This window comes from Pan paniscus, chromosome 2, assembly GCF_029289425.2.
Source record: "Pan paniscus chromosome 2, NHGRI_mPanPan1-v2.0_pri, whole genome shotgun sequence".
In the NCBI taxonomy this organism is placed as follows: Eukaryota; Metazoa; Chordata; class Mammalia; order Primates; family Hominidae; genus Pan; species Pan paniscus.
The window spans coordinates 182129618-182141925 of record NC_085926.1 but is presented as its reverse complement, the minus strand read 5'-3'; the positions used below and the strand labels follow the sequence as shown (position 1 = coordinate 182141925).

The 12308-nt window shown below is 52.1% G+C and overlaps 1 protein-coding gene and 1 long non-coding RNA gene across 3 annotated transcripts; one reads left to right on the top strand and one right to left on the bottom strand.

The window, feature by feature from the left end:
* Nucleotides 1-2363: 2363 nt before the first annotated feature.
* LOC129397480 (uncharacterized) lies at nucleotides 2364-9861 on the bottom strand. 2 transcript variants are annotated; one of them, XR_008624950.2, is made up of 3 exons: nucleotides 9744-9861; nucleotides 8867-9141; nucleotides 2364-8393 (listed from the first exon to the last, which is right to left on the bottom strand). It is a non-coding gene; the product is annotated as an uncharacterized LOC129397480 (long non-coding RNA). The 2 variants fall into 2 exon arrangements; XR_010111480.1 differs by lacking the exon at nucleotides 9744-9861 and having other exon boundaries at nucleotides 8867-9693.
* Nucleotides 9862-9915: 54 nt separating this feature from the next.
* On the top strand, nucleotides 9916-12255 carry CAMK2N2 (calcium/calmodulin dependent protein kinase II inhibitor 2). Its single transcript, XM_003804180.5, has 2 exons — nucleotides 9916-10353; nucleotides 11242-12255. The coding sequence occupies exons 1-2, from the start codon at nucleotides 10185-10187 to the stop codon at nucleotides 11310-11312; spliced, it is 240 nt and encodes a 79-aa protein (XP_003804228.2). The 5' UTR covers nucleotides 9916-10184; the 3' UTR covers nucleotides 11313-12255.
* Nucleotides 12256-12308: the final 53 nt, after the last annotated feature.

The window sequence follows — 12308 nt, the reverse complement described above, 5'->3', positions numbered from 1 at the left end:
GCGCCACTGCACTGCAGCCTGGGCGATAGAGCAAGACTCCATCTCAAAAACAAAAGAAACATCAAAGTCCAGTATAGATAAAGATGGAAGATATGAACACTCATACATTGCTGGTAGCTTAAAAGTTGATACAACCTTTTTGGCAATATGAATCAAAAGGTATAAAAGTGTACATACTCTTTGACCCAGAAAATTTACTTCCAGGAAATTGTTCCAGGAAATAATCATTATCCATGGGATAGTTTTATCAATTAGCTTTTGTTGTGTAACAAATCATCTCAAACTGGATTAAAATAACAAACATTGATTATTTCTCATGTTCTGTGATTCTTTGGGATTGGCCAGCACAGCAGGAGCTGGATGGTTTAGCATGGTCTAGAATAGCTTCATTTACATTTTTGGGCTTCAGCTGGGATGCCTGAACAGTGTCTCTGTGTATTATCTCCTCTTCCAGTAGGCTTGCCCAGGCTTCTTCATATGGTGGCCTTAAGATTCTCAGCAACAAAGAAGGGGCAAGCCCCAGTACATAAACACTTTTTTTTTTTTTTTTTTTTTGAGATGGAGTCTTGCTCTGTCACCCAGGCTGGAGTGCAGTGGCGCGATCTCGGCTCACTGCAAGCTCCGCCTCCTGGGTTCACACCATTCTCCTGCCTCAGCCTCTGGAGTAGCTAGGACTACAGGCGCCCGCCACCACGCCAGGCTAATTTTTTGTATTTTCAGTAGAGACGGGGTTTCACCATGTTAGCCAGGATGGTCTCGATCTCCTGACCTCGTGATCCGCCAGCCTTGGCCTCCCAAAGTGCTGGGATTACAGGCGTGAGCCACTGCGCCCGGCCATAAACACTTTTTTTTTTTTGACACAGAGTTTCGCTCTTGTTGCCCAGGCTGGAGTGCAATGGTGCGATCTTGGCTCACCGCAACCTCTGCCTCCGGGTTCAAGTGATTGTCCTGTGTCAGCCTCCCGAGTAGCTGGGATTACAGGCATGTGCTACCATGCCTAATTATGTGTTTTTAGTAGAGACAGAGTTTGTCCATGTTGGCCAGGCTGGTCTCGAACTCCTGACCTCAGGTGATCCACCCGCCTTGGCCTCCTAAAGTGCTGGGATTACAGGGGTGAGCCAACGTGCCTGGCCATAAACACTTTTTTCAAGCCTCTGCTTGCAACACATTTACCAACGTCCACATTGGGCAAAGCAAGTCACATGATCAAGCCCATTCAGGGCTGGAGAAATAGATGCTACTTCTTGATTGGAGGAGGTACAAAATAGTTTGGCCATTTTTTTCCTACAACATTTGTTCATCACAGCACTATTTATAATAATAAAAAATTAGGAGGGAATTCAATGTTCAAGAGTAGAGGGCTTGTTGAATTAAACATCCATACAATGAGATGCTACGCAACATTTACAAATGATAGACAAGAAGAGTTTATGCTGTGGGAAAATGTTCCCCACATACAGTTAAGTGGAGGAGAAAAAGGGTTACAAAATCTCATTTTTGTTAAGCAGAAGGTATAAAAGCATAGTTTAAAAAAAAAAATTGGAATTGCCAGGCACAGTGGCTCATGCCTGTAATACCAGCATTTTGGGAGGCCAAGGCAGGAGGATTGCTTGAGCTCAGGAGCTCGAGACCTGGGCAACATAGTGAGACCTCATCTCTATTAAAAATCAAAAAAAAAATTAGCTGGGCATGATGGCATGCACCTGTAGTCCCAGCTACTCAGGGGGCTGAGGAGGGAGGATCACTTTAGCCTGGAAAATTGAGGGTGCAGTGAGCTATGATTGTGCCACTGCACTCCAGAAGGGATGACAGAGTGAGACCCTATCTCAAAAATCAAACAAGGCCGGGCATGGTGGCTCATGCCTGTAATCCCAGCACTTTGGGAGGCCGAGGCGGGCAGATCACGAGGTCAGGAGCTCGAGACCAGCCTGGCCCACATAGTGAAACCCTGTCTCTACTAAAAACACAAAAAATTAGCCAGGCGTGGTGGCAGGCACCTGTAATCCTAGCTACTCGGGAGGCTGAGGCAGGAGAATGGCATGAACCCAGAAGGCAGAGGTTGCAGTGAGCCGAGATCACGCCACTGTACTCCAGCCTGGGCGACAGAGCGAGACTCTGTCGCAAAAAAAAAAAAAAAAAAAAAAAAAACAAGAAAACAAGAAAAACAAACCAACCAAACAAAAAAAGCAAAAAAGATTAGGAATACATAAAACAAAATATTAATAATAAATATATCTAGCGATGGCATTATTTTTTCTTTATGTTTTTCTGTATAATAATAACATTTCTATAGTCCAACATTTACCTAAGCAGTTTATATATATGTTAACTTATTTAATCCTTGCGATAGCCTATAAGATGGGTTCTACCAATATCATTGTCCATATTTTAGAGATGAGGAACCTAAGACACAGAGAAGTTTAATAACTTGTCCAAAGTTACAAGCAGGTAGAGGGCAGAGCCTGGATTTGAATCTAAGCTTCATGTTCTTAACTGCTACACTATTTTCCTTTTTTTTTTTTTTTTTTTTTGAGATGGAGTTTCACTCTTGTCACCCAGGCTGGAGTGCAATGGCACAATCTTGGCTTACTACAACCTCTGCCTCTTGGGCTCAAGCGATTCTTCTGCCTCAGCCTCCAGAGTAGCTGGGATTACAAGTGCCCGCCACCACACCTGGCTAATTTTTGTATTTTTAGTAGAGATGGGGTTTCACCATGTTGGCCAGGCTGGTCTTGAACTCCTGACCTCAGGTGATCCACCAGCCTCAGCCTTCCAAAGTGCTGGGATTACAGGTGTGAGCCACTGCACCCAGCCCAATATTTTCCTTTCAAAGGCAACTAATTTGTCTGCGGCTAGAGTATAATGTTTGATAAATGTGCTATATCACTGGTTTTAAGCCCTTAAAAAAATATATTAAGGCCGGGCTCAGTGGCTCATGCCTGTAATCCTAGCATTTTGGGAGGCCAAGACTGGAGGTTCGCTTGAGCCCAGGAGTTTAGGACCAGCCTGGGCAACATAGTGAAACCCCGTCTCTACTAAAAATACACAAAGATTAGCCAGATGTGGTAGAGGATCACCTAAGCCATGGAAGTTGAGGCTGCGGTGAACCAAGATCATGCTACTGCACTCCAACTTGGGTGATGGAACTGAGACGCTGTCTCAAAAATAATAATAATAATAAAGAAAATTAAATAATAAAATGTAAAATATATTTAAACGTTTTTATTGCAAATGTAATATACTCTAGAATTATATTGAATAAAAGATGAAATTCATTCTGTTGGGATCCTGGTACCATCCTCAGAGATAACTATCATTTGCGTTTTGGTATGTATCTTTCCAAATCTTTCTTTCTTTCTTTCTTTTTTTCTTTTTTTTTTGAGACATGTTCTCACTCTGTCGCCCAGGCTAGAGTGCAGTGGCACAATCTCAGCTCACTGCAACGTCTACCTCCTGGGCTTAAGCAATCCTCCTGCCTCCTGAGCATCTGAAAATATATGTGCTCACCACCATGCTTGGCTAATTTTTGTATTTTTAATAAAGATGGGGTTTTGCCATGTTGCCCAGGCTGGTCTCAAACTCCTGAGCCCAAGCAATCTACCTGCCTCAGCCTCCCAAAGTGCTGGGATTAAAGGTGTGAGCTACTGAGCCTGCCCAGATCTTTCTTTTATGTGCATTTATGTTCCTACATATACTGTATGTATATATGTGAATGTAGGTGTGTATACATATGTATGTATGTGTACTTTTCCCACATATGTAAAATTCTACTCTAAACTTGTTATTTGGTGACATTTTGGCAGGTCTTGAGGATTTTACCATGTCTGTTCACATAGATCTTTCTCATTCTTTTTTTGGTAATTGATATAGTTTGGCTGTGTCCCCACCCAAATCTCATCTTGACTTCCCATGTGTTGTAGGAGGGACCTGGTGGGAGGTGATTGAATCATGGGGGCAGGTCTGTCCTGTGCTGTTCTTGTGATAGTGGGTGGGTCTCATGAGATCTGATGGTTCTGTAAGAGAAAGTTTCCCTGCACAAACTCTCTCACTTTGCCTGCTGCCATCCATGTAAGACATGACTTGCTCCTCCTTGCCCTCTGCCATGATTGTGAGGCCTCCCCAGTCATGTGGAACTGTAAGTCCATTAAACTCTTTTTCCTGTATAGATTATCCACTCTCAGGTATGTATTTATCAGCAGTGTGAAAACAGACTGATACAGTAATTTATCAGTTTCTTTTAAATAGAATGGGCCCTAGAAATACCCTCATGGTGTGGGCTTCCATCAGGTGGATAGGGTAGGACCAAAAGGCCCAGAGAGAGTCTAAGGAAGGAGAAACATGATCATGAGAAATGATAGTAAAAATACTACCCCCCCAAAAAATATATACATATGCATTTTTTTTTTTTGAGATGGAGTCTCACTCTGTCACCCAGGCTGGAGTGCAGTGGTGCAATCTCAGCTCACTGCAAGCTCTGCCTCCTGAGTTCACACCATTCTCCTGCCTCAGCCTCCCAAGTAGCTGGGACTACAGGAGCCTGCCACCACACCTGGCTAATTTTTTGTATTTTTAGTAGAGATGGGATTTCACTGTGTTAGCCAGGATGGTCTCGATCTCCTGACCTCATGATCCGCCCGCCTCGGCCTCCCAAAGTGCTGGGATTACAGGTGTAAGCCACCACACCCGGCCTATGTTTTTTGAGATGGAGTCTTGTTTTGCCACCCAGGCTGGAGTGCAGTGGCCGATCTTGGCTCACTGCTACCTCTGCCTCCCGGGTTCAAGCAATCCTCCTGCCTCGGCCTCCCCAGTAGCTGGGATTACAGGTGCCCACCACCATGCCCAGCTAATTTTTGTACTTTTAGTAGAGACGGGGTTTCACCATGTTGGCCAGGCTGGTCTTGAACTCCTGACCTCAGGTGATCCACCTGCCTTGGCCTCCCAGAGTGCTGGGATTACAGGTGTGAGCCACCACACCCGGCTTACCCCAAAATATTCCTAACAGCTTGTATTTGTTTCTTAGGGCCGCTGTAACAAGGTACCACAAACCGAGGGCTTAAAACAACAGAAACTTATTCTCTCACAGTTCTGGAGGCCAGAAGTCCAAAATCAAGGTGTTGGTAGGGTTAAGCTCCTTTGGAAGACTCTAGTAAAGAATTCTTCCTTGCCTCTTTCAGCTGCTGGTGGCTCCCAACAATTCTTGGTTTTCCTTACCTTGTAGTTCCCTCACTCCTATCTCTGTGTCTTTCATGTGGCCTTTTTCCGTGTGTGTCTGTTCTCTTCTTATAAACACATCGGTGATGGGATTTAGGGCCCACCATAATCCAGTATAACCCCACCTTAATTTATTTTTTATTTTTTTCTTTCTATATAAGACAGGGTCTCCCTGTGTTGCCCAGGCTGGTCTTCAACTCCTGGGCTCGTGGGATCTTCCTGCCTTGGCCTCCCAAAGTGCTAGGATTACAGGCATGAGCCACCACACCCGGCCTATATTTTATTTATTTTATTTTATTTTATTTTATTTTATTTTATTTTATTTTTTGAGACAGGATCTCACTCTGTCACAGAGGCTGGAGTGCAGTGGCATAATCTGGGCTATTTTTAATAGAGATGGGGTTTCTCCATCTTGGCCTGGCTGGTCTCGAACTCCTGACCTCAGGTGATCCACCCACCTGGGCCTCCCAAAGTGCTGGGATTACAGGCATGAGCCACCTAGCCTGACTGTACCTTATCTTAACTAATTGTATCTGCAAAAGCCCTACTTCCAAATAAGGTCACACTTTTTTTTTTTTTTAGACAGGGTCTTGCTCTGTCACCCAGGCTAGAGTGCAGTGAGGTACAATCATAGCTCACTGTCAACTAGCTCCTGTGCCCAAGTTATCCTCCTATCTCAGCCTCCCAAGTAGCTGGGACTACAGGCATGCACCACCATGCCTAACTAATTTTTTTTTTTTTTTTAGTAGAGATGGCGTCTCACTATATTGCCCAGGCTGGTTTTGAACTCCTAGGCTCAAGTCATCCTCCCGCCTTGGCCTCCCAAAGTGCTGGGATTACAGGCATGAGCCACTGCACCTGGCCCTGGGTCACACTTTGAGGTTACAGGTGAACATTGAATTGTTGTGGGAGTCCCTATTCAATCCACTACAGGGGTCTACAGTTTCCACTTGACTAAAAGTGTCACTAATACTCAATTGTCAAAAGGCATGTTATCTGTGTAGAGCACGTGGAGCAAGTATACTGGGTTTGAGGGACTTCCAATTGAGATACTCAATGCACTGTCACGCAACTCTATACAAGCTTTATTTCATTTTAGAGAAAATGTATTTTCCTCTCATGGGAAGGAAGCAGAATATAAGAATTTTAAAGAGAGGAGCAGAATTTAAAGAAATCCCCACATTTTTACAACATAGCTGAAGCTTATATATCGTAATAGTCCACAGGTTTGTACTTAGGACTTTTGCTTTAACCATGATCCAGCAGGCACGGCAGGGACGGGAATATAATTATTTAAGAAGAAGGTAACCAAGTGAATTCTGGATTAAACTGTCATTTTTCCAATCTCCCTCATTGTGCAGAGAGAAAGAAGAATTGTTTCAATTCCTCACACAATGCTCTTATCTCATCCTTGGCAAGAACCCTCATGCCTCTTCTTTGGCATTTTAGGTGAGGGGCAGCTCACTACCTCCTGAGACAACCCACTTTACCCCAGGACAGTTTCATCTACAAAACTGTCCTTTTCTTTTTTTTTTTTTGAGTCAGGGTCTTGCTCTGTCACCCAGGCCAGAGTGCAGTGGCACCATTATGGCTCACTGCAGCCTCAAACTCCTGTGCCCAGGTGATCCTTCTACCACAGCCTTGCAAGTAGCTGGGACCACAGGTGTGTACCACCATACCCGGCTTGCTTATTTATTTACTTATTTATTTAGAGATGGGGCCTAGTTATGTTGTCCAGCCTGGTCTCCAACTCCTGGCTTCAAGCGATCCTTCTGCTTCAGCCTTCTGAGTGGCGGAATTCACAGGTGTGAGCCATGAATGTTGCCCAGCAAAACGTTCCTTAATAAGTAGGTTTTATCATCCCCATGCTTCAGACTAGAACATGGGGCTTACAGAGGTATCATATCATGCAGACACATGGTGAAAAGACTAGAAGGATATGTATATATATAGTTATAAGGCCGGGTGTGGTGGCTCATGCCTATAATCCCAGCACTTTGGGAGGCCAAGGCGGGCAGATCGCGAGGTCAGGAGTTCAAGACCAGCCTGGCCAACATAGTGAAACCCCATCTCTACTAAAAATACAAAGACTGGCAGGGCGCAGTGGCTCACACCTGTAATCTCAATACTTTGGGAGGCCGAGTGGGCGGATCACGAGGTCAAGAGATTGAGACCATCCTGGCCAACATGGTGAAACACTGTCTCTACTAAAAATACAAAAATTAGCTGGGAGTGGTGGCACGCACTTGTAGTCCCAGCTACCCAGGAGGCTGAGGCATGAGAATCACTTGAACACAGGAGGGGGAGGTTGCAGTGAGCTGAGATGGCGCCACTGCACTCCAGCCTGGCGACAGAGTGAGACTCCGTCTCAAAAAAAAAAAAAAAAAAAAACTGGGCATGGTGGCGTGTGCCTGTAGTCCTAGCTACTCGGGAGGCTGAGGCAGGAGAATCGCTTGAACCTTGGAGGTAGAGGTTATGGTGAGCCAAGATCGCGCCATTGCACTCCAGCCTGGGCAACGGAGCAAGACTCCGTGTCAAAAAAAAAAAAAAAAAGATGTTATGTGATTTTCTTAATTTTCCTAAAATTTTTTTCCTTCCTTCCTTTCTCTCTCTCTCTCTCTCTCTCTCTCTCTTTCTTTCTTTTATTGAGACGGAGTCTCGCCTCGCTTTGTCGCCCAGGCTGGAGTGCAATGGCCCAATGTCCGCCAACTGCCACCTTTGCCACCCTAGGTCAAGCGGTTCTTGTGCCTCAGCCTCCCAAGTAGCTGGGACTGCAGGTGTGTGCCACACCTGGCTAATTTTTTTTGTATTTTTAGTAGAGACGGGGTTTTGCCATGTTGATCAGGCTGGTCTTGAACTCCTGACCTCAGGTGATCCACCCACCTCGCCTCCCAAAGTGCTGGTATTGCAGGCGTGAGCCACTGAGCCCGGCCTCCTAAAATGTTTTAAGTACAAACGAATTAATTTTTTAAAACCATGATTATGGGTCCTTCAGTTCAAGGTCACTGAGAAAGTGGGAGTCAGGATTGGAACCCATTACTGGACAACTTCCAGTGGATGTGGAATTTTCTGGACTCTCTTCCAGTGACCCCAGTCTTCCGCCTTTATTGTCCTTCCAGTTTCAGGGCTCCTCTCACTCCAGGCTGGGCCTCCACCTCCAGCTGTGGCCCTCATCCCGGAGACTAGGACAGAGCAGAGGAGGGCTTCATAGTGATGGGCCCCCAGGCCTGGGCCCTTGAGTGAGGCTGGCATCAAGGTATCCTGTGGCATACCGCCCCCCACCCCATCCAGTTCCCTGGGCAGCCACCATTGCGTTTGTCCCTGTGTCTCCGGTATTAACACCTGGCGAGGAAGTGTTGGAAGGAGACCCACTACAAGGCAGCCTCACCAGCTGTGTGATTTGGTAATTTGGCCAGATTAAGGAAGGAAAGCGCGTTCGCCTGGAGTGTGGAATGAACTTACAGTTATCAGCGCTGCCGTCACTGTCGCCGCATGTGAGACACCCCCTCCTCCCCAAGGCCAGTGATTGCGCCAGAGCTCCTGCGCGCTGGCAAGCAGGTGACGCCGCGGGTGACGGCCAGCCAGGGCGGGGGTTGTGGGGGCGGGAGGCAAGGGGAGAAGAGGGCATGTTCCCGTCGGTGAAGCGAGAACTCACCCGTGGTCCAAAGCAACGAGGGCGGGGGGCACCCTCCATCTCTACCGCACTCCCTCGGGGCACACACTGGCGCGCTCCGCGTCCTCAGGTGCTCCGAGCTTCCCCGCGTCACCCGCAGCCAGGGCGCCCCCCGCGACGCCGCCATTCATTCCTCCTACACTGCGAGCGCACCACTCCAGAGCCGCGGGGGGCTCCAGCCACCGGACTAGGGCTGGGGGTGTCTGCCCTGGTGTGCGCGCGTCGGCCCAGTTACTATAGACCCCTCCTAGGAGAGACTGAAATACCCAGATTCAGGAGACGGAGACACTGTGGCACAGAGATACAGGAGTCAAGAATGGAGATAGATGGAGAAAGGCAGACACTTAAGGGACAGGCATAGACAAAGGCCATAACACAGCGAAAGAGATACGGGGCACAGAGACAGAGATACAGACACTTAGAGATGGACTGACACATACAAAGGCGGAGACAGAGACACAGACCGGCACTCAGAGACGCACGGACCCTGACGATCTACTTAAGACCAGAGCAACTAGTACAAGAGCGCGTCAGCGGCAAGGGCACCATCCCACTGGCCCGAGCTCTTCCCGCGCTGTGGGTTCGTGCCTTCCCCAGTCACCCTGTACCCGAGTCTCCTCCCCGCGCATTTCCCGCTCCCCGCTTTCCATTGCCAGCCCTGCGGCCGCCTTCCCGCCCCAACGCGCCCGGCCAGCTTTTGCCCCCCTGCTCCCAGTCCCCCTTGCACGCCTCTCCCAGCCTAGGGGTCAGACCCTCCCCCAAGCTCCTCCAGTACCAGGCTCGATCCCACCCCCCTTCGGTCCCGCCCCTCCCCGCCAGGTCCCAGCCGGGTTGGCTGGTACTATTCCCCAAGACCCACGTGCTGGCCATTCCCCGCCACAGTGCGGGAACCTCCCACTCCAGCTGCCTCTGTTCCGGGGGTAGCTGGGCGCGCTCCTGCCCCCGGCCCCGCCTCTTTCCCCTGGCCAGTGCCCGCCCCGCCTCCACCGCGCCCCGCCCGCCGTGCTCTGCCGCAGTCGGGCGCTCATCGTCATTCCGCTCTTGCCGCCGCCGCCGCCACCCCCGCCCCCCGCCCCCGCCCCCGCCCGGTCCCCGCCACCGCCGCCGCCGCCGCCTGCCCAGCGGCCCGGGAGGCGGAGGCGCGGGGGAGGAGGCCCCGCTTGGCTCCTCAGCCCCGGATGCTGCATGACTTCATCCTTCCGCCGGCTCCCCTGCTGAGGTAGGGCCGGTCCGGCAGCAAGCCCGCCGCCCGCGCCCCGCCGCAGTCCCGCTCCCGCCCCGCGCCCACCCCGCGCCCGCCATGTCCGAGATCCTGCCCTACAGCGAAGACAAGATGGGCCGCTTCGGCGCAGACCCCGAGGGCTCCGACCTCTCCTTCAGCTGCCGCCTGCAGGACACCAACTCCTTCTTCGCGGGCAACCAGGCCAAGCGACCCCCCAAGCTGGGCCAGATCGGCCGAGCCAAGCGAGGTACGCGGCCCGGGCCCGGAGTCGCCGCCTGACCCAGAAACCCTCCGCCGGGCGCCCCCGGCTGCCGTTCCCCGCCGAGTGCCCGCAGCTCTTGCCGCAGACCAGCGCACCAGCCGCTCTTCGGCCCGGGCTGGAGGGGGGGGTCCCCGCTGCAGTGTGTGTCCCCCTCTTCCCTTCTCCCGGGAACACGGTGCCCCGGATTCGATGCTCGCCACCTCTGGAAGCAGAGCCCTGGCACCCGGGCGAGGGGGAGGGGCCGGTCGGGGCATTTGGGGCTGCACGGAAGTGGGAACACGGGGTAACGGGCTGATTCTTTGGGATCAAATACTGAGTCGGTGGACAGTACGAAGAACCTTCGGGTCGAGAGGGGCGTCTAACAAGAGAGGGCAGGAGGCCGGGGGTCCGCTTGTCTTGGTTGTTTGCATGGGGAGGGGAGCTCTGTTGGTGCCAGGATCGGAAGAGGGGTTCCAGCGGCGAGAGGGCTCAGGTTGAGGAGAGGGCTGGACCAGCTGGATACTCGGTTTGAGCCCCATTTGAGCAGGGGGATCTGTTGAAGTGCGGGTTGAAGAGGGGGATTCCGTGAGCAAGAGGTTTCTGATCAACTCAGAGGGAGGAAGGCTCAGGTGGCAGGAGGGCTCGCACTGGGAGGGAGAATAGCTGGAGCCTTTGGAAGAGGGGCGTTCCGCCATCGGGAGGGGAGGGGGTCTAGGCTTGGCGGCAGGTTGGGTCTCCAGAAGAGTTCGGACGGGGAGGACACCGCGGCACAGGGTTCCGAGGGGCGTCGCTGGGCCACGGGCAGTAGCTGCGCGGGAAGCTAGGACGCGGGGCTCATTCTCATCGCCGCCGCCCCCCGAGGCCGCGCGGCTGACGCGCTTTCTCCCTGCGCAGTGGTGATCGAGGATGACCGGATAGACGACGTGCTGAAGGGGATGGGGGAGAAGCCGCCGTCCGGAGTGTAGACGCGCCGGCTCGGGCGGCGGGCTCCGGGCCCAGCCTCGCAGCGGCCAGGAGCGCGGGCCGGCGATGCGGCTGCCGGCGCCCCCCCGCCCCGGCCCAGGCGCCCGCGGGCGGGGGCTGCGGGGCCGTGCCGCCGCCGCCGCCAGGCACTCCGGAGCTGTCCGCTTCAGCACCACGGCGGCCGCGGTAGCGGCGGCGCGGACCCGCCCGGAACCCGCCGCCGCGCTCATGCACTTTAAAACCTCGGGCCGCAGCCCCACCCCGCACACCGGAACGGACACGGAGACCCGCGGCCCCCAGCCCCCGGCCCGCCCCCTCCCGCACGGCTCCCCTGCCCCGCCCCCCTCCGGCCAGTCTGGTCTGCAGACCGGGCGGCCGCCGGTGTCGGACCGCGCGCGGCCAGGGATGTTTGGCTGCGTACTTGCATGAGCTTTCCACCCACTTGAGCCCAGTCCTCCGGGCCGTTCCTCGCCCCCACCCCTGTCTGGCGTGACCCCAGCCTCAGCCTCTTTCTAAGGGACTTCCTCAGCACATTTGTATTTTTATATCCGACTCTTTGTTTACTGGCTCTGCTCATGGTTCCTGCCCTCCCCTCAGTCTCGGCCACGCTCTTCTGCGCCTGGCAGATAGGATGGGTGTTGAGGCTGGGGTGAGACAAGCCCCCGACACGGTTACCAACCACATGGCCAGTCTGCCCAGGCCTGACCCCAGGAGGCTTTCTGGCAGACCCCTTCTCCCCAAGGTATCATCACCTTCCAAGGGCCCAGATCCGATTTTACCTTGGACCCCTGCGTCTTGCCCCTGGGAACCCAAATGGGGACTGCTCTGAACCTTTGGATGACATCTGTGGCCCCGGAGATGTTCTCAACCCAGGGGTGCCCTTTGTAAATGTTCCTCCATCCTCACTGTACCAGGAGTGTGTGAATAAACACAGACCCCCCTGTGTGTGTGTGGCCGCTGCTTAGGTCTCAGGAGCCAGGCCAAAATGGGAGGGGGGG